Here is a 22,230-nt window from a genome sequence, read left to right on the forward strand (position 1 = left end):
GGCCCACACCCATCCCCTCGGCGGCCACTTGGGGGTGCGAAACACCTGGGAGAAACTGAGGGATCGCTTTGTTTGGCCCGGAATGGATGCGGAGGTCCGGGGCTTCTGCCAGCAATGCCCTCAGTACCAGCGCACCGCCCCACGGAGGCCCCCGCCGGCACCCCTTATCCCTCTGCCTATTATCAGCGTCCCCTTCGAGTGGGTTGGCATGGACCTCGTGGGGCCCCTTCCCAAGTCTGCCCGGGGCCACGAGTACATCCTGGTCATTCTGGACTATGCCACCCGGTACCCCGAGGCGGTGCCGCTGCGCAAAGCCACCTCCCGTACATCGCCAGGAAGCTGATACTCCTGTTCAGTCGTGTGGGGATCCCAAAGGACGTGCTGACTGACCAAGGTATGCCTTTTGTATCCAGACTAATGTCTGATCTGTGTCAACTGTTACAGGTGAAGCACCTTAAGACATCTGTCTATCACCCGCAAACTGACGGGCTGGTCGAGCGATTCAACAAGATGCTCAAACAGATGTTACGCCAGGTAGTAGATGAGGAAGGAAGGAATTGGGACCTCCTCCTTCCCTACATGCTCTTCGCCGTCCGGGAGTGCCCCCAGGCGTCCACGGGCTTCACCCCCTTTGAGCTCCTCTTTGGACGGCGCCCTCGGGGACTGTTGGACGTGGCCCACGAAGCATGGGAGGAGCAACTGTCCCCATTCTGCTTGGTCATCGACTACATGCAGGAGATGCAAGAGAAGATTGTAGCCAGCGTCTCCTGCGTGTCTGTGCTCTGCCCCTCACGGGCCATTTCCCTACTGCGTGTGTGTATATATATATTATATATAATATTTTATATATATATTATATATAATATTTTATATATATATATATATATATATATATATATATATATATATATATATATATATATATATATAAATATAATTTTTTCAAACAAAGGCAACCTTAGTAAACACACAATACAGTTTAATTTTTTTTTTTTTTATTGAAGCAAAAAAAGTTGTCCAACAACTATCACCCCTGTGAAAAACTAACTTCCCCCTTAAAATTAAAATCTGATTGTTCCACCTTTAGCAGCAATAACTGCAACCAAACGCTTCAGATAACTGGAGCTCAGTCTTTCACTTACTTCTAGGACTAGGATTTACTATTATTCTTTGGATCATTATCTTGCTGCATAATCCAGTTGTGCTTGAGTTTCAACATAGGGACTGAAGACCAGACATTCTCCTTTAGAATTTTCTGGTAGAGAGCAGAATTCATGTTTCCCTCAAGTTGCCCGTTACTTTTTTGCAGGTTGTCCAGGCCCTGGAGAAGCAAAGCATCCACACACCATCACACTTCCACCACCATGCTTGATCGTATGTATGTTGATCTTTTTGTAGAATTCTGTGTTTGGTTTACATCAGATGTAACAGGACCCGTCTTCCAAACAGTTTCACTTTCGACTCATCAGTCCACAGAAAATTCTCCCAAAAGGATTGAGGATCATCAAGGCGTGTTGTTTTGCAAAATACAGATGAGCCTTAATGCTCTTCTGGGTCAGCAGTGGTTTTCACCTCACTGTGAATTTCCATAGATGTCATTTTTGCCCAGCATCTTTCTGATAGTGGAGTCATGAACAATGACCTTTATTGACTTTTAAGGGAGTTTTTCCTTGCCAACATTACCTCTGGCTTGCACATTAGGGATAAATTCACACATTTAAAATCTATATCCTGAATTGATACATTTCTGTAAAGGTGCTTTGGGACAATGTCCATTGTTAAAAGTGCTACACAAATAAAAACTGAATTGAATTGATGCAAGAGAGTCCTCTGATGTTGTCCTTGGCTCTTTTGTGAGTCATTGCTGTGCTCTGGAGGAATTTTGGAAGGTCGACCACTTCTGATAAGGTTCACTACAGTGCAGTTTTTTCATTTGGAGATAATGACTCACTGAGGTACTTTGGAGTCCCAGAGCCTTTTAAATAATTTTGTAACCCTTCCCAGACTGATGTATTTCAATCACTTTCTTCATCATTTCTGGAATTTCTTTCAATTTTGTCATAGTGTGTTACAGGGAAAGACCTTTTAACCAACTTCATACTGTTGAAAAAGTTCTATTTATGAATGCATTTTCATAGATTTGTGGAATTAGTGGGGGCAAATACAATTTCAAGCAGGCCCAGTTGATAATGGAGAATTTTTTTGCATCAATAACTAACATTATTATTTAAAAAACTGTATTTTGTGTTTACTCAGGTTGCCTTTGTTTTATCTTAAATTGTTTCAGAAATGAAAACAAAATCTAATAGGAGATGTACATAAAAACAGAAGAAATCAGGATGGGGGAAATTCACAGGAAATTCAAGACCATTGTTACCCTTACCAGGAGTGGTTGACCAACAAAGATCACTCCAACAGCAAGATGTGTAATAGTCTGTGAAGCCACAAAGGAACCCAGGGTAACTTCTAAGCACCTAATGGTCTCCCTCACACTGGCTAATATTAATGTTCATGAATTCACCATCATTAGAACACAGAATAACAATGGTGTGCATGGCAAGATTGCAAGGAGAAAACCACTGCTCTCCGAAAAGAACATTGCTGCCCGTCTGCAGTTTGCTAAAGATCACATGGACTAGCCAGAAGGCTATTGGAAAAATGTTTTGTGGACAGATGAGCCCAAAATGGAACTTTTTGGTTTAAATGAGAAATGTTATGGTTGGAGAAAGTAAAACAGTGCGTTCCATTATAAGAACCATATCTCATCTGTGAAATCAGTGGTAGTATCATGGTTTGGGCATGTTTTGCTGCATCTGGTCCAGGATGACTTGCCATCATTGATGGAACAATGAATTCTGACTTATACCAGCAAATTATAAAGGAAAATTTCAGGACATTTGTCCGTGAACAGAATCTCAAGAGAAAATGGGTCATTCTACCAAAGAATGGTTAAAGAAAAATAAAGTTAATGTTTTGCAATGGCCAAGTCAAAGTCCTGACCTTAATCCAACAGAAATGTGGAAGAACCTTAAACAAGCAGTTCATGTGAGGAAACCCACCAACATCCCAGAGTGGAAGCTGTTTTGTACTGAGGAACGGACTAAAATTCCTCCAAGCCAATGTGCAGGACTGATCAACAATTACCAGAAACTTTTAGTTGCAGTTATTGTTGCACAAGGGGCTCACACCACATACTGAAAGCAAAGGTTCACATACTTTTGCCACTTACAGATATGTAATATTGGATTATTTTCCTCAACAAATGAATGACGAAGTATAATTTTTTTTTTATCTCCTTTGTTTAATTGGGTTCTCTTTATCTACTTTTAGGACTTTATAATGCCTACAAGTTTTTTCAGATTTTTTGACAGATTTTGGGAATTCAGCCACAGCAATATCGACATGTTTTCTCAGACCACCACACATTTTATATATTTAGGTTGCACATCTTAACTGGTATAATCAGTTTGGTGTCTTATAGACAGCTACTGCAGCTACAGTCATAACAATACCTAGATATTTCCCTTAAGTAGAAATATTTATGCAGATGTTGCATTTTGACATTATCCCATATCTGACATATTTCCCATCAAAACGGTTTACCATTACTTGATATGAGTAATTGATTTCTGTAGTTACTGGATACAATTTAATCCTCTTACAATAGATGATTCAATTGTGTCCGATTTCAAATGCAATACAGATATTTGCTTGTATTCAAGCATTTTTGGGCAGACAATAACCTGCAATCTGAAATCATAAAACACCAAAATCTTCTTAACACAAGTCAATTCGCTTCCTGTGGAATCCAAAAGTTAGAATAAATCATGACCTCTTATAACACAACCCTCTTAAAGCAACAGCAGCAGGAAAACAACATAATACATTTTTAAACATCTGTGATCTGTTTAATAGTACAAAAAAAATATTAATGCAATTAGAAAGTCCTTAAAAGAGAAGACTGTTGGTCCTATTAATTAAATATAGTTTTGGTCCTCTGCAGCTCAGCCTGTTCTTAGTCAAAGTTTTAGTCCAACTTGGACAATACATCAGTGTTTATACTGACTGCTCTGTGAAGGCAGCAGATTGCTTCCGTATATGTTTGGAGCTGCACTAAAAGAAGTCCTGTAGCTCTGAACGGAGGGGATTCTTGGTCCTGTCCCCAAACCCACACCTAGGCTGCTTCCTGGTTGCGTTAGGCCCTGACTGAGCATCGTATTGAACGGAGAAGATCCGTAAGCAAGGCCCAAGTTATAAGGTCGTTGCTGATGAATATTTGGGAGTAAAACAGGTCGCACATTCCTGCCAGGTGTGTTGAAGGAGAACTCGGGCGGGCTGCTTGGTTTAGAGGGAGTGGAAGTCAGTGGCTCCGGTTCTTCAAGTTGCTTTCCAGATGAAACTGTGATATCAGAGAGGTTGAGAGGGCCAGTGGACAAGGATGGATGCACCCAATCGTCCTTGAAGATCTGTACAGTGAGTGTGGAGACAAGTGTGTGGAGGCGATTGGTCACATGAGCCAGCACCATTTGCTCGTTGGCGTCCCGCCGGATGCGCACATGGACAGAGCCAGCCTATGTTTCCAAGAACACAAAACAAAGGAAACAAATGATTGCTAAAATAAATTAACCAATTACCTGGCAATAATAGAATGCATACAATCATGCAGATTGACGCCAAGAGCTTCAGTTAATGTTCACACTAAACAAGAGAATGAAGACTAATGTCATCTCAGTGAATTTAACTGTGGCATGGTTGCTAGTGCCAGATGTACTGATCTGAGTATTTCAAACTGCAGATGTCCTGGGATTTCCACACACAACAGTCTCTGGTGTTTATACACCATTGATACTTGTAAGACACTTGAATAAATAAAAAAATAATAACTGTTGGCAAATTGTTGTGGAATAAGAGGAGTAAAACCCTTCAGCATGTACTCTTATAGGAAAATAATCAACTGGGTAGGTTTAGGTCTGGCGCCATCAGATCACCCCATCATTGATTATTTGTTCTGTAACAGGTTATGTACCTTACTGAGGAATAAACACAAAGAAAAATAACCTTAAAAGGCCAACAGAACAATATAAAAACACTAACAGGTAAAGATAACGACCAGATAATATGAAAACTGGACTATATGCTTGTGCTAGATATTATGAATGAAATAAATGAATGAATGAAAAAAAAAAGATAAGATCATAAGGTGGTTAAATAAACAAAACAAATAAAAAAAAAAACTCCAATAACACACCAGAGAGCCAAAGCCAATTGTCCAGAAGTGTTCATTCCGGACTTCTAAAACTCCATCCAGTGTAGAGACCTGGAAGATGAGTTAAGTATTGTTAAAGATCAGCATTTGGTTGTATACCTGTATGAACATTAGATCTTAGACTGGAATTAGTATGATTTAGTTAATCTTGTCAACAGCTATGAAACTCACCTCTCTAAGCACTTTGTCAAGCTGTCCAATGACATGGGACGGAGTGGTCTGTGCATAAAGTGAGGAACATTATCAATAAATCAATTATGTTGTATATTATTATACCCGGAAGGATTTTCCCATTATTAATGACAAAGAATTATACCTGGAGAAGGACCTTTCCACTGTACACACTCATGGGATACATGGTGCCAAAGGTCATGAGGGCGATAGCTACAGCAGAAACAGTGTCCACTGCATTATAGTTGCTGCAAAAACACAGAATCCTGTGTGATTACATGTACATTATATTTAAAAAGGATGTTTTTGTGTAGAGTTTGTATGTTTGCTATAACCAGTGCTTGGGAATCAGGTACATGGGTAATCAGAGTGGGGCCTGTTTAAATTAATTACAGAAATATCCTTCTGTAAAAAGAATAACCAAATACACTGCCACATGTGGAAGTCTGTGCTGCTGTATGAAACACTGCTCATAAACTTCTATTTTAGCTTGATTTTACAACTATTCAGATCTACAATTCGTAATAACTGAATGTCTCAAATACTTTAAGAATTTATTTTGCCTGATCTTTTTTATTTATATCTAGTCTTTGTCAATCAATAGATTTTATAATTTAATCTATTTTGGAAGGCTGCAATTACTTTACCTGCTTTACCCAAGTAAAATTTAAATATAGATATACATTTTTTAAAAATTACATGCTTTTCTCCCAAATAAAGAGCCATCATTATCAAGAACTAGTGCTGATAAATTTTTAAGCATCATATCCCCCCCAATTTGGTCACCTGCCAATTCCTACCCACCAGCCAGCTCTCCCCTTTTATATGACAGCTACCTCTATGAAGAGTGAAGGCTAACACCTGGTTCCCCCACGACAAGTGATGCAGCCAACTGCTGTTCATGCTGCATCACAGGACAGCACAAGATACTCGCAGGAAAGTGCCATCAGCCCACTTTTTCATACATGAGCTCAAATGGCTAGTGATGCTGTGAGAGACCCCACCCAGTACTCAAGGCCAATTTTGCTCTTTAGGCTCCTGGGATTCAAACTTGTACAGCCAGTGTTACAATATGCTGCACAGCACTTAAGTTTTAATAATCGTCACTATAGCCAAGGATTGACTAACTAAAAATATAAAACTGCAAAATGTGACTGTAGTTCAGCTGTATCTGGGAAATGATATGTGGTAGAAATATTTTAATGCCCTTACTTAATCTCGATGAGCATGTAAGTGATTCCAAGAGCAAAAGCTCCAGCTAGGTTGATAAGAACGAAGGGATTCATTCGGGGCAAAAGAATGCTGCTCAATGCTGGGACGATCCCACATAGACTGCAAACACAAAAACAGTGCAATTATCACAATCCTCTCCGCAGTGTTAAAATAATTCCACTGCAAACAGTGAACGTGCTGTAAACCTGCAACTTGTTTCATTTCACTATTAAAAAAATCTCTGGGGATGAGGAGGAAAGTGAAGGGGATAAGGCATGTTTATTATAATCAGATAATCTCTCTGGTGCACTCATATAATCATAGTAGAAGCCATGTATTGCGATTCCTTCACAGGAGCAAAACCTCAATCCAGTCATTAAATCCACTCTAGTGAGCAGTGGTGAGATATGCCATGTTTATACTTTATAAGTTACGCAAGCCTGTCACGATGGGCAAATAACCACATCACCATCCAATCATTCGACCATTCTCAAACTGAACTTTCATCACTAACATCTCACTAACCCACATGGAAACCTCAAATGACCTAGTAAAAACTCAAAATAATCACTGGCGTTAATATGGATAGCATTTATATTAAACAAAGACGTGTGACATTTGTTTTTCAAATGAAGTAATTTCTATGCAGACCATTACTGCTCATCTTTACATCATACTGCTTCTAAGAGATTTCATTTGAGCTTTCTGCTATTGTAAGATGGTCCCACATGCATTTAAGATTTCACAACTTTTATGGAACCGAGGGGGACAAAACACCAGGATCTGAATTTAAAATATTAAACCATACATATGAAAAGCTCAAAACAGGGTTTAAATTTTTTGCTTTGTTTGTTGAAAGCTACATGTACACTCTTGTCACATTATCTATTTAGTGGCTTCAATTTAAGTTTGCATGTGTCTCTGTATGTGCCTTTGGGAAAATGGTTTGAAATTGGTGACAGGATCCTACATTCACGCTCAGACTGAGGGCAAACGGCTGATACAGGGAATCAGAGGGGGTCCAGTGACCCCAGTAATTACACCAGCATTGAAGTCATGGAAATCCATGACCAGCTTGGCCTGAAGAGGGAAAGCCTGTAGACCATTTATACTCACCACATCCATGTAAGCACGTGCATTTTCACAATTTTGGTTGTGCATATCTCAGCTGTAATTATCTCTAAACAACAAATTCAACATGTTCCCTAACAACCTAGTCTCCGAAATTCAAAGTGTTCCAGTTGAGAAGTTCCAGATGGAGGACTCTATGAAAAAGGATCTTACCTTTGACTCAGGTCAGCTACATGCTCCTGTAGCCAACTGGTGCTGGCAGCTGTTTGAAAAAGAAAAGAAAAAAAGACAGATTATTTAAAAAAAAAACAAAAAAAAAAAACCCTGGTCCAGATCAGTGTTTGTGTGTAAGTGAGGTAACAGTAGCCATTTTGTTACCTGATCAGGCCAGGGTCGAGTCTAAGACAGCAAACCCCCTGGGTGAGATTCTCGTCATACACACACTTAACAATATCCGGTAAGTTAACATTTTATTTATATTGCACTTTTCAGTAACCTGAGATACTTAAAATTAAAAAGTTGTCCTTGCTATAAAAGCTCCTTAGCTTCCACATTATGTTGTACAAAAACCCCCCTCAAAATCGAAAACTCAATGCTTAATACATTAACCGATCATAGCTTTGCAGCATATCGACCAAAAGACGTCACAGATGCAAACAGCAATTCTACAAATCCTTAACCATAAACAGAAAAGGCAGAAAAGGCCATACCATAAAAATCTCATGCTAATAGCTGTATTAAAGGTCATGTTGAGCTTCACTTCAGAGAATGCACCTGGCAGGCAGTAGAAATTTAACTTTCTTGAGAATTTATTAGAGCAGAACACTATGCATGTCATGCAAATATTTACGGTCCAGAAAGTCTAAATGTCCATTATTGTATATAAATAGACATTAATGCATCTAAATTGGTGCTGTTGGCTCTAGAATGTATTTCAGCACAACAAAATAGTTACCATACTTAAATATATGTTACACCAGCCGAGAGCGCTGCTTTAATACCCTTTTTAACAAGCCCTTGTTGACTTGCCCTCACTATTACCCCTTGGGAGAACAGGTCTTTCCATTACTCTACTAGCTCAAGTAAAGTCTGTTGTCCTGAACAGGTAAAAGTAAATTCACAATGTTTGCACTGCATTACAAAGTTTACTCAGATAGTTACTTAGCTCACTCATGCTAGCCTAGTACTGCTTAGGTACTAAACTTACAATTTGCAAGTATTGTACAAGTAAGTTGAAGTACTGTGATTATCTATTGAAACTGTCATCTGTTCACTGATTGGACTCAAATTTTAACTGTACCCCAAGCCAAAGTTGTCCCAAAAAACCCCCCAAAAATGTCCCAAATCTACTAGTACAAACTGATTTTATTTCAACCCAACAAATACTGTTCACTCGATTTGTGCAGGATTTTGCATGTACTGTATGTGTTTTTTGTTTTTTTTTGGACAATTTATCACACAACCCATTCAGCCGAGGTAGGACAATGTTTCAACATCACACATAGACTAAATGGCTCACATAGTGTTTTCATGTCCAGCTCTTCTTTTAAGTCCCTGTATGGTACAGTAGGACAGCGGCTTATTAAAATATTCTTTTTTTTCTAAATTGTGGTAATATATATATTGAGAGAGAGAGAGAGAGAGAAAGAGAGAGAGAGAGAGAGAGAGAGAGAGAGAAAGAGAGAGAGAGAGAGAGAGAGAGAGAGAGAGAGAGAGAGAGAGAGAGAGAGAGAATTAACCCTGCTGCTGGTCCCAGCCTCGCTGTTCTTTGGCTGTAATGCTAAAGCAGTCAGTGCCTGCAGAACTACATCTTGCCTTGCCAAATCTTTTTTTTGTCTTTGCGCTAAACTGGGTGGGGCGGTGGGGTCGGTAGCTGATACACTCATAAATGAAGCATTCTGATGGCATTTTAGGATATGGATTTTTAGAAAAACATAATTGATTAGCAAAAAGTAAAAATAAAACTTTCTTAATCATAACTTTATGCAGCGTTTTGGAGGCCCTTGATAGCTCGGGGCCCAAGGTATCTGCTCACCTTTGCCTAATGGTTAATGGAGATAATAAAGTCTGCCCTGCTCTTAAGAATGGGAGACCCTTTAGACAAACCTGTTCTGCAAAAAGCAAAGTTTCTTAAAATGATTCTTTAAGAAAAATGCAATGGAAAAAAAGCACCTACCTTCAGAAACGTAGACAAAGGGCTTGTTCTTGATCGAAAGGAGAGTCAGCAGGTTGAAAAACAAAGCCACAAAGGTCCCGACTAAAAGACGCCCCCTACAGAGAAGCAGCACAATGCAAATCGACAATAAACCAAACATCAAAATATTTTATTCTTTCAAATCCAACAAACCAAGAGAGGTCAGGTCAGGAAGGAATTACGCATAAGGGATTAGACAAGACAGGTGATCTATAAGTTTACAGCATTATCCAAATGCATGACGAGATTATTGAAAGTCTTAACAGAAATGTGTCAGAAGGAATTTTAGACTGGACCAGAAGTATGCAATGTTTATAAGCTGAAATGTCATCAAAGGGAAGGAGGACAGATGTGATCATTAATCTTTTGTTTGGAGAAACATAGAATGACTATCTGAAAATCCCATTAGTGGTGTGGAGAGGATTAGTGCTCTCAGTATGGACTCAGCTGGAACACTGAGGTTAGTTGTCTCATGCCACTGTTGTTGAATCAGGAGTCATGCGCATGTACACACTTTTGGGAATAAGACAGTGTGTAATTGTGCGCATTCTTAATGCTTGTGTGTAAGCGAAAAGGAATGGAAACTTACGTGTGCACCTCCGGTTGCTCCATGAAACGTTCCACACTACAAAGAAAACAACACTAAACATTACAATACAAACGCTGACAATATATAACCACACACAATTCCATTACACTTCTGAGTATCAGGAGACAGAGCAACAATAGTAAACCTATAGTACAATAGCAACACTACAGTAATGGAAGGTTTATGGAACAGGAATATGTACAAGCTTCAAATCGGCAAAGGCTGATATTGGTAATCTCTGAAACATTCCCACAGGTCTGAAATGTTCAAAAGCATGTGATTGCTGTGACTGCTCTAAGGGAGAAATTAAATTATGCCAAGAGTTATACTAAGCTCATAACTATCAGGCAGAAAATGGAAATATGGAAACTGAAGTACCTGCCCACTTTGGCTGGGCAGGTCTTTGGTAAAGACATGCAAATGAATTGATGTTACAAACCAGTGAGAGCTTTGACTGTAATTCTCTCACTTCAAAGACACTTATTACAACCCAGTGTTGGTCATAGGGAATGTATCTGCATTTCCATTACTGAGGTGAAAGTGTTTCCACTTTAATCAAAGCTCTGAGGAAAAGTTCAAAAATCCCTGGAGTTTTGAGGTGGCAATGTAACCTGCTACCTATTGTTTGATGGACAGCTAAAAGTCTTCCTAATTTTCTGAATGATTGTGAAAGCTCTTTACAAAGACCCTTATGTTCATTTGTAAGTCGCTTTGGATAAAAGCATCTGCTAAATGAATAAATTAAAAATGTACAAAAATTTCCAAATATTATTTTGGGAAAACTCTCACAAGCATAAACCAGGTTTAATGGTTCTGCTGTGGTTAAAGGTAATGCCAAACTGAACAGGGCCTGTAACTTGTAGCAAAAAATTATAAAGATTAACTAAGTTAGGCATTTATGACACAAAAATTTTATTACAACATTTAGAGGAAAGGGCTCACCTTTCCTTCAAAATGAATAAAGCGCCCAGCTGAACCAGCACTGTAGAGGCAAACACTGCCAACACCTCAAAGCGTTCAAAACTAAAGAAACATCACACACAGAAAAACAAAAAACAGATTTAGCATTGCTCATGTTCAGTCAGAATGAGAAAACACAACCAGGCTTAGCTGACAACATTAATGCCAAACAGGAGGAAAAACAGTTTTCCTCCTGTTCCTATGCAACTCGCAAGTCATGATGACCTTTGGTCAGTGTCACAGTAAAGATGTGATTGAGATCTTGTGGAATAAGGAGGCCTTAGAGCAGTGGTCACCAGCCCTGTTCCTGCAGATTTACCTTCCTGAAGAAGGTAGCGCCAACCATAATCGTGCCCACCTGACCATCTACTTATTACCATAAGTTGTTCAACTAAAACAGGTGTGTTAGATTTTGGTTGGGGATGAAACCTGCAGGAAGGTAGCTCTCTAAGAAGAGAGTTGGTGACAACTGCCTTAGATTAATAAGAAACGGCTGGCAGTGAATTAAACCGTAAATGAATTACTTACCCAAATGAAAAGGCTTGACTTGGTTTTTTCATGGTCACCCAGGAGCTCATGAGGCATGTAATCAAACTGGAATAGACAAATCAGGAGATGCAAGCTATGAAAAACACTAGAAGCAGAAAACATTTAAATAATTATATCCTTACATCATATTAAAACGTATATTGAAACTTTATAAGAAAAGATTTAAAGAGCAACTCCAGCAAATGTTCCATGAGAAACATCGAAAAAAATGTGACTGGGTAGAAATAATCAGTAGGCTAGGCATATGGGACAAGACAATTTCATGTCACGGTTATTAGTTTTGTATTTATTAATTTTTAAATTTGTACAGTCAGAAATAAAGGTAGCAAACAGTATTTTCCTTGTCAAAGTACTTCTTTTGAAAAGATCCTTTTTTTTTTTTTTTTTTACAGACCTTTAGTATGTACATTTTACCTAGGAAGATGTATATGGTGTACAATAACTTAAATTATTGAAATCATTTTAAAGCTTTAAAAAAGGTAGGAGTGGTCCTAAAGGTCCAATTATTAGGGGTGAAGGGAATGTGGGCTTCATTAGGTTTAAATATGTATTACACCTCACATAATATAAGTTTATCAAACAATACAATTCAGTTCAATGTACTTTTACACCCCTACCAATTATGTGCCTTGACTTATTTTCAGGTATACTATAATCACTCCCTCAGTACAGTATTGTTCTGTATGGTATTTGAGCTGTAAGAAAGAACATAATACCATGTTCGATGGGCAAATGAAGAACATGGAGGGTCTTTTCTGTGCGAGACAGATGGCGTTTGAACACAGGAGTGTAGTAACAAGGAAAAGAAGAAACTTGAGATGCTCTTTAACAGGCTGTGAATATTGTATTATAGACACTTACCTGAAGAGATCAAAAATGGTGAGGTATGTGTAGGCTGTTAAGGCTGAAAGAGAATACAAGAACTTTGTAGTTAAAAAGCACAAAATTGCACATATCACTAAAATTATTTCCTTGGTGGTACAGGGAGTATCTGAGAAAAGTGCTTTGCAGAAGACTTGAGAAAGCCAGACTGAAGGCTAGCTCTGCAAATTTCATTTGTATATTATGGACATGAAGGGGAATTTAAGATTCTTTACAATTCAATTCAAAGTGAACATCATGGAAAGGATGTATAATATAAATAAAAGTCCACATACACATACACTTTATACATCAAACACAGTGCTGAAGTCTTGATTTGTCATTGAAAGGTTGATTGGCATTATTTTTCTGAGTCGTATGAGTCACAAAAACACCCTCAAGCAGAATATTGTGAATAGTTGCTGGATTCATATGCACATCTGCAAAATGCTGCAAAGGAAGAAAAATACAAGAGACACTGAATAGTGATAGACATCCAAATCCCTGGTGGAGGGGAACCAAATCCTTGTAGCATATTGTTAGCAGATTAAGGTCACTTGTGTATGTTTACAGACCCGATCAATGCGTATGAAAGGAGAAGAAGCAGTGGTGGAAAACGGAGCCGGACCAGGGAGCTAAATATTTAATAAACGTCTGCAGGCTCTGAGCACCAAAACATGTCAAATTGCCCACTGCCCTCCTTCCTCTCTCTCTCTTCCACCCCTGGGGGACTGTGAAGTCCATTAAAACAGCATTAAGCATTGCCTGGTTATTCAAAACAGAAGGATAAAGTAAAGGAGGTTGAACCATGGCGACTGGATTCGCCTGCGTTGTGTGCTCTCAGAACCGCACAGAAACCTGGTATTTTTGGTAAGTAAGTGAGAATTTGCAAACTGCAGTGCTCGGCTGTCATTGAGCTCGGGTGTCTGTTGACGCGGCATGTTCAAATAACGATAGATTGGCCAAGATGTAAACCAAAAGCCTTATTGATCGACTACAATGTAACACCTGGTGAGGGAAACAGGAGAATGTAGAAGGACACGAGCCCTGCTGACATGAGCTTCTCTGGGTGTAAACGGAGACGCTGCTTCTGGTAGAGTTGAGGTGAATGTGTGCCACAGAGCAACACTGTCCATGTGGACCGGGAATATTATTGCCAGGAAATTGGATTTTGTTGACCAAATCATTAATTACAACTCTTTATTCTCACCATACAAATGTCATATATAAAGCAGTTAAGATAGTTCAGGGCGATTCATATTTGGCTTCATCAAAATCTGGAAATCATAGAACATTACCTCACTCAGGAAAGCATATTAGACAGATCTAGCTAGAGCTTTACAAAATGCCATTTTATTTTTAAGTTCTCCAAAGGGAATTACTTGCCGTGTTCAGACTTCTCAAAGTGTTTGTAATTCTTATTACATAATTCAAAGAATAACACAGGGCATGCTGTTATACCCGTAACATCATGTTCAAAAGTGTTTGTTTCCTCGAATACCACAGCAATTCACAAAAAATTCAAATTTATTAGTTTTAATTTATTAAAGAATGCAGTTATACTTGTAACCGTTTGTAGTTTATGTTGTGGAACGTCCACATTGTATCACTCACATTTAGGGCCGCAACTAACAATTATTTTCATAATCTATTACTAAAAAACTACCGATACCATTTTTTCATTTATTTAAAATAAAATCCACAACTGTTACAAATATAAACTTCAGACTACAGCTTTACATTAACACAACTGTTTGTCCTATTTATTTATTATATAAAGTGTTATATATATATATATAACACATGTTACTAATATGTTACTAATAGTTCACTTCCGTTATAATAAATGACAGAATTTACTCTGCAAGCACACAAATAATATGACAATAAACTTGCTTTAACATGAACCTCTTAAGCAATTTTGGATATAAACATAAGTAGTGCTCATGCATCACTTTCATGCTTCCATGCTACACAAGCTCCACTTTGTAAAGTTTGAGGTTTACACTACATTTAATAGAAAATGCTCCCATGCTTTAGAGGACTTAGGTCACACACTTTTTTCCGCCGTCACTTGACATTCTGCCTCCGCCTGATGGTGACTGTGGTCATGTTGGGCATAAAAGGTAACGTTGACTCTAGGTATTCTGCTAAAGCTAGCCGCGTCACATTATGTGCATTTGACGTTAAGTGCCATCGTCTGGCTTATACTTCCGGTTAATAATAAAAAAAGAACGCTCATGTTCTATTTGAGACAGTCCATTGAGCGCGCAAGTGTATAGTACGTCATTTGGGACAAAACTTTGATCTGTCCTTCCCGAAGCGTATTTCAGAAGAGAGTATTTCAGTCTCAATTGACAGGAATATTTGAGAAAATCTTCTCTGCTTCGGGGTTCGATAATAATCGATAATGAGATTCATCATCAACGATTTTCATAATCGATTATTATCGATTTTAGCGATTAGTTGTTGCAGCTCTACTTGCATTATAGCAGCTATAAACCGTAATTCTCTCACCAGTCTCTATTTTTTCCCTCACACTTGAAGTTAATAAAACACAGTATTTGTTATTGAAAGAAGTGCAAATCATAAACTGTTCTGTCATGAAGACTCTACTGGTGAGAAACTTGTTACAAAGCACTGACACCAGAGACTCCTTCCATAAATATTTCGTCATACCAATCAGACGTCTTTTCTTTGTTATACATTTTTTTTTTTTAAAACCATGCTTCGATTATGTGGAACGTCCACCATAACCCCAAGTGAATGGGTTGTTACTAAAGAATTGATAAAGTATAATAATAAGTGCATTAATACAAACTACAGCGCTAACAACTAATCGATAAAATTGATAATAATCGAGAATGAAAATCGTTGTCAACTAATCTCATTATCGATTATGGTCTGCACGCAATACATTTACTCATTACGTTACTTCTGTTCCCGAAAACACGCTTCGGAGAGTAAATACTAAAGTTGTGTCCCAAATGACGTACTATACACTTACACTATGCACTCTACCACCTAGTGCAGTGTTTTAAAATTAATCAATTTGGTTATTCGCGTGCATTCACAAATATCACATTAGCTGAGCTGACGATCGTTCATTGATGGTTTTATTTTAAATTTACTTACAAATGAGATGATAATTTACAAAAACCTATGAGTGGTAAACAAGTTCAAGTGTCGCATTGATTGATCAAATAAACAAAAGATATTTCAGAGAGTCAAATAAAATGTCACACCAACAATAAAATGTAAATGAACCTGGCATTTGAACCAATCCCTGGGGAATGACTGGTTCTACCAATCAACCAGGGATTGCTAGGACTGTAGAATTCAGTGCATTTTGTGCATCCATAAAAAGTAATACATAAATACTTATATATATATATATATATATATATATATATATATATATATATATATATATATATATATATATATACACACACACATACATATACATACATATACACACACACACACACATATACACACACAAGTATTTATGTATTATGTTTTATAGATGCAATAAAAGCATGGAATTAAAAGTACAGTCCTAATAATATATATTCTGGTGTGTGTGTATAGGGTTCTTTTCAGTCTTATATAATTGGACAAACAGTTTTGTAAAGTTTTAGTCTTAAATTAATAGTTGTACACTCAGTTTGTGGATTTTATTTTAAATAAATGAAAAAATGGTATTGGAAGTTTGCCCCCACTGCATCCGATTAATCAAAAAATAAATAATAATAAAAATAATAGGCCAATTAATTGATTATGAAAATAACCATTAGTTGCAGCCCTAACACAAACCTTCAATCTGAAATATAGCAGTGCAATTACAGAATATATAAAAAAGATTTGAGAATTTAACAATGCTGTGTTATAAAATATTCTCCAGCATGCAAATATAACCAATTATCCAACACCAATTTACTAGAGGAAGAGTGAATCTTGCAGTGTTGGGGGCAATTACAGTTTGTATATTCATAAGATCTGGATTTCTTGATGATGACTCAAGATATTTGTGTGGCTTTTTCTATTGTCTAATGGATTTTCTGGGGAAGCACCACATCAAGTCAATATAGAAAAAAAGATGGCCCTCAAATAAAAATACAAACTTGACGGCTTCAGCCATCAAATATTCTACACAAGAATCATACTGGTATGTATTAATTCCTAAGAGAATAGCAGAAAGTAGCTCTCTGTAATAGCAGTCCATTAAAAAGTGTTCAATGACTTGACACTTGATAAATGGTGAGGATTGTCCTCTGAAATTGTAGGATAGTCTGGTTTTCAACAATAATTAATAGGTTTGTGTAATGCAAGGCCACAGATGGAGCAAGGAATACTATACGTTAAGTAGACTGTCAGTACAGAATAAAAGAGTTCAGACATGTTTCGCAGGAGCTTTTATTGATGTCCTACTGCCTTAAGGGCTTCCACAAGAAATAATTTTTTAAAAACCTTATAGAATCATAATGTCTGAAAAAACACTGATGCTGCTTAATTAGCATTAATAACAACAACAACAACAACAACAATAATAATAATGGTCATTGCTTTGCAATATCTAAACTGTCACTAGGTGCAAAATTTAGAGTTGCATTATAAATAATATAGTAAAATATTATTACAATTTGCTCAGGCTTAAGATCTGTTTGTTAACCATCTGTCTCTCTCCATCTCCCAGTCATTAGCAGATGACAAAAATGCAACAGAGGGATTATAATCAAAGGAAAGGATTTAGATAACAGCTAACTTAGTATGACTTCATCTTTGGAAATAAATGAAATGGAGTAAATTCTCTGCGTAGTGGTATGAGGTATGAATCGGTAAAGGTTGAAAGAAATGAAAAGTAGACAATAAAAATGTAGGACATATAATGGTCACTTGCAAAGCAGACATTTCACCTATAGCAAACCACTAATTTAGCCACACATGCACACACACAACTTTCATTTTGACTTGCTCTTGATACGGGAGCTCAGCACAATCTAAGTGGAGAATCTATCCTATGCACAATGCAGTAAAAGACAGGAGGACATACAAAGAGCAAGTAGAAATTATCCTGAAATAAACCATAGTAAAGGTTACAATACTGATCATCACTTTTCTAAAGCAGAAACAGTAAGTCTCTTGTTTTTCTTCAAGTACCTAGATTAAAGTCACTTCAGTTTGAGATGCTGTACCACATCGATCTAGCTAAAAGAAGTGTTGACAAAAGAAGAATGTGCGTATTGGATTATCGTGTGTACATTTTCGACAGCTAGTAATGCGATACAGTCTTCCGATGCAGAATTTGATCTCAGCGAGCTGACTGAAGCAAGCGGCGTCCTGTAGACTCATCTGTTTTACATTTTAGAGTTTTCTGTGGGACATGGAGATTGCTTACATGCTCAGAAACTAATGGAGATGGACATGCAATTACAAATGTGTGGAGCATCACATAGCGAAAACCATCATAAAACAAAGACTGACTTATAAAATTTTGAAAGAATAGAATAGGAGGAATTAGACAAAAAACTGTTTTTTAAAATGCTTAGAGCTCTATTTGAACATCCAAGACACCGCTAATGCACCGCTAATGCAAGAACTGGAAGGCCTTCTGTGATGGTGTTATATCTAAACATATCAATTTATATTCATCCATTTATCCTCACTAAACACTTTATTAGGAACACTATACTAATATTGGGTTGTCCGTTTTTTTCGATTATTCGGATGGGGGCGGGGCGAACTTTCAGTACACTTTTTTTTAAATTTAAAATAAAATCCACAAACTGAGTGTTATAAATATAAACTTAAGACTAAAACTTTACACAACTGTTCATCCAAAACAGAAAAGAACCCAATACACACACCAGAGTGATATATATATATATATATATATATATATATATAAATAAAAATAAATTTAGGACTGTAGTTTAATTCAGTACAAAAAAAAATGCATAAATACTTTTTATGCATTTATATTTTATGCATTTATATTGTGCATAAATACACAATATAAACTAAGATAAATGTGTATATATATATATATATATATATATATATATATATATATATATATATATATATATATTTATTTTTAGGGATGCACCGAATGTTTGGCAACCGAAATGATCAATAATAATAATAATTATTATTGATAATTTCTGTTGCCAAACATTCGGTGTCCCTAATAAGTGAAAATGCCGAATAAATTTGACCGAACAATGACGTGTTTGATGACGCGACCAGATAACCTAGCAACCAGAGTGAGACTCGTGAATGTCACGACCTCGATGAGGGGGAGCGCGCATGCATGAGCTACGTGCTCTTCAGATGTTGACGGAAGTTTACTGTGGACACGTGCATTTGTTTTGTTTCTGTTCCGGAGTATTCTGTCACGTCGCGAGACGTAAGGGAGTAGAGTACGGAAGCAGGTAAAGACAGTTTGTAAAGACAAAACAGAGTCGGTGATCGGCAAACAGGCATAAAGGGGGCAAAGCAGGAATCAAAGTCGTGGTCACAGAAAACAGGGTCAAAACACAAAACAAGAAACATGAACTAGTGCTATGGACTGGGAGCGGAAAAACCAGCAGGGACTAAATGAACTAATCTATAGTTTAAACTAACTAAATCTATCAAGGAACATAACATTAACAATCTAACTATACTTTATCAACTATAATACTCTGCGAGGTGTACAGGGACGCGAGCGGTATATATCCCCAATATAATCAGCCGTATATAACTGAATATAACCATTTTTTGAACTCGTCCATGCACTTTTTAAATGCAATTTTTGTTGTAGGCTACAGAGTGTTATATTCTTTCAGCAGTCAGTTATAGGCCTAACGTAGGCTATTCAAGGGGGGCTCAAAGATGACCACAGAAAAATATTTTTATTTTACTAATTTATTTATTTAAAGTTATATTGTGCCTTGTTGGTAGCCTATGCCTGCTGGAATGGAAAAAATGTTCAGTATTAAATTAATATTTTGAAATTGTTGTTTTTGTAATTGATTTTTTTCTTTGAAAAGCAAGACAAAATAGTAAAAAGCACATATTGACTATTTAATTTATGCAATGGTGAAAAAAAAGGCAAAAAAACTAAAAAAAACGTGTGCGGTATTTGGCCAAGCTTTTCATCATATTCGGCTTCGGGCCATGAATTTTCATTTCAGTGCATACAATAGAATTTATGCATTATGTTTATGGATGTACAAAAAGCACTGAATTAAACTGCAGTCTTAAATTAATAATAAAAACTCACTTTCACTGAACCTTGCGGTTTCTGTTACTCGCTGCCTTTAAGAATATAATTTTACTTCTGTTTACTTTTGATCATAATGTTTTAATTAGACATTACAGATCTTACTCGTGCTCCCACTGTGTATCAGCGTGTCTACACTGCGTGTGATCAGCAACGTGGCCTCGTTACTAACACATCACTTCCGTTATAATAAACAACAGAATTTACACTGCAAGCATGCAAATACAGCATATAATGACAATAAACTTAAATTAAACTAAACCTTTTAAGCAGCTAGCACCAGTTTCCCCTGTCCCTTACACACAGTGGAGCATTTGGATATAAACATAACTTTATGTTCGTGCAGCACTGTTTGATGTCCGCGGTGTTTAATATAAAATGCTCCCTGCCTTAGAGGACTTTCTTTCTCAGTCACATGACAGTTTCGCCTCCGTCTGATGGGGACTGAGGTCATGTTGGGAATAAAACGCAACGGTGACAAACAGTAAACTGAAGAAAGTCATTGTTGGTGACTCTGGGAGTCTGCTAATGCTAGCGTGTGTATGATGTCATGCGCCATCGCCTAGGAAGCAGCTAATACTTCCGGTTAGTAAAAAAAAAATGCTAGTGATATATTTGAGACAATATTACCTTTCTAAAATTCATACACTAGACGGTAGAGTACATAATACATAGTGTAAGTGTACAGTACTTCATTTCGGACACAACTTCAGTATTTACTCTCCGAAGCGTGTTTTCGAAACAGAAGTAACGTAATGAGTAATCTCCACATGCCGTGTGCAGACTAATCGATAATGAGATTTGTTGACAGCGATTTTCATAATCGATTATTGTCGATTAGTTGTTGCAGCTCTAGCAGAAATCAAGATTCATCAGACCAGGATACATTTTTCCAGTGTTCAACAGTTTTGTTCAACAGAGTTACTGTAGTCTTTCTGTCAGCTCAAACCAGTCTGGCCAACCAGTTTTCTCCGTTGACCTCTCTCATCAACAAGGCATTTTCGTTCACAGAACTGGCCCTCAGTGGATGATTTACCTTTATTGCTCCATTCTCAGTAAATGGTAGAGACTGTTGTGTGTGAAAATCCCAGATCATCAGTTACAGAAATACTCAAACCAGCGCCCCCCCCCGCCAAGAAAACATTTTCTCCCCATCCTGATGGTTGATATGAACATTATTCAAAGCTGATCCGTATCTGCATGATTTTATGCATTGCACTGCTGCCACATGATTGACTAGATAACTGCATGAATGAGTAGGTGTATATAGATAGATAGATATATGAAAAGTACACCCTCCTTCAATTCTAAGTTTATATTTATCAGTGCTTAAATAAGACTTTATTTACCACCAACTTCTATAAACAAACAAAAATAACATCAGGTGACAAACATTTAGACTTCACCATTCTAAATCCTTGTTTTTTTGTTCTCCCTCCATTAGCCATTAAGATTCGTCAATTTGATGGTGGGCTTCGGATCACTGTCCTGTTCCATGACCCAATTTCAGGCCAACTTAAGCCCAATTTAAGTCTCAAGAATATTCTGATATAAAGCGGAGTTCAACATTGTCTCATCAAGTTTCGAAGGCCCTGTGACGGCAAAACAAGCCCAAATCACCACCCCTCCACCACCATGCTTAGTATTTGGATTTTGGCAAAATATTGGTTTGCCAAAAATTTGGTTTTTGGCATCAGTGCAAAAGATATCGTTCCAGTTATTTTGCGGTTTGTTCTGAGATTCTTTTTGGAGAAAAGGGTCTTTTTCCTAGCCACCCTTCCATAAAAGCCATACGTTTTCAGTCTTTTTCTGATTTTGTTGTCATGAACATAAACATTTAATGTGCTTATAGAGGCCAGTAGGTGACATGAAGTAGCTCTTGGGGTTTTCTTTATAACTCTGAGCATGAAACAGTCTGACCTTGGACTGAATTTGCAGGGACACCCACTCCTGGGATGATTGGAAACTGTCTTGAAGGTTCTCCAATTTTCCATGACCTCGCTCATCTACACAGCATTTCTGTCCCTAGAACCGTTGCTCAGTGGACGTTTTTTTTTTCTTTCTTGCAGTATTGTGTGTAAATTCTA

General features: G+C 37.4%; 1 protein-coding gene across 2 annotated transcripts in view; it reads right to left on the minus strand.

The window, feature by feature from the left end:
- Positions 1-978: 978 nt before the first annotated feature.
- The window catches only part of slc30a6 (solute carrier family 30 member 6), a 34,668-nt gene continuing 13,416 nt past the window's right edge, over positions 979-22,230 (minus strand). Inside the window, exons 5-15 of one of the 2 annotated variants that reach the window (XM_017461668.3) lie at positions 12,874-12,916; positions 11,992-12,057; positions 11,446-11,526; positions 10,504-10,539; positions 9,897-9,991; positions 7,934-7,982; positions 6,650-6,769; positions 5,583-5,685; positions 5,438-5,485; positions 5,249-5,317; positions 979-4,571 (exon numbers count right to left, since the gene is read on the minus strand). In XM_017461668.3, the coding sequence (XP_017317157.1) occupies positions 4,050-4,571; positions 5,249-5,317; positions 5,438-5,485; positions 5,583-5,685; positions 6,650-6,769; positions 7,934-7,982; positions 9,897-9,991; positions 10,504-10,539; positions 11,446-11,526; positions 11,992-12,057; positions 12,874-12,916 (1,232 nt within the window). In that variant the 3' untranslated portion in view covers positions 979-4,049. The remainder of the gene's footprint in view (positions 4,572-5,248; positions 5,318-5,437; positions 5,486-5,582; positions 5,686-6,649; positions 6,770-7,933; positions 7,983-9,896; positions 9,992-10,503; positions 10,540-11,445; positions 11,527-11,991; positions 12,058-12,873; positions 12,917-22,230) is intronic. The other variant, XM_017461669.3, reaches the window with a different exon arrangement.

The sequence above is a fragment of the Ictalurus punctatus genome, chromosome 29 (assembly GCF_001660625.3).
Source record: "Ictalurus punctatus breed USDA103 chromosome 29, Coco_2.0, whole genome shotgun sequence".
Taxonomy (NCBI): domain Eukaryota; kingdom Metazoa; phylum Chordata; class Actinopteri; order Siluriformes; family Ictaluridae; genus Ictalurus; species Ictalurus punctatus.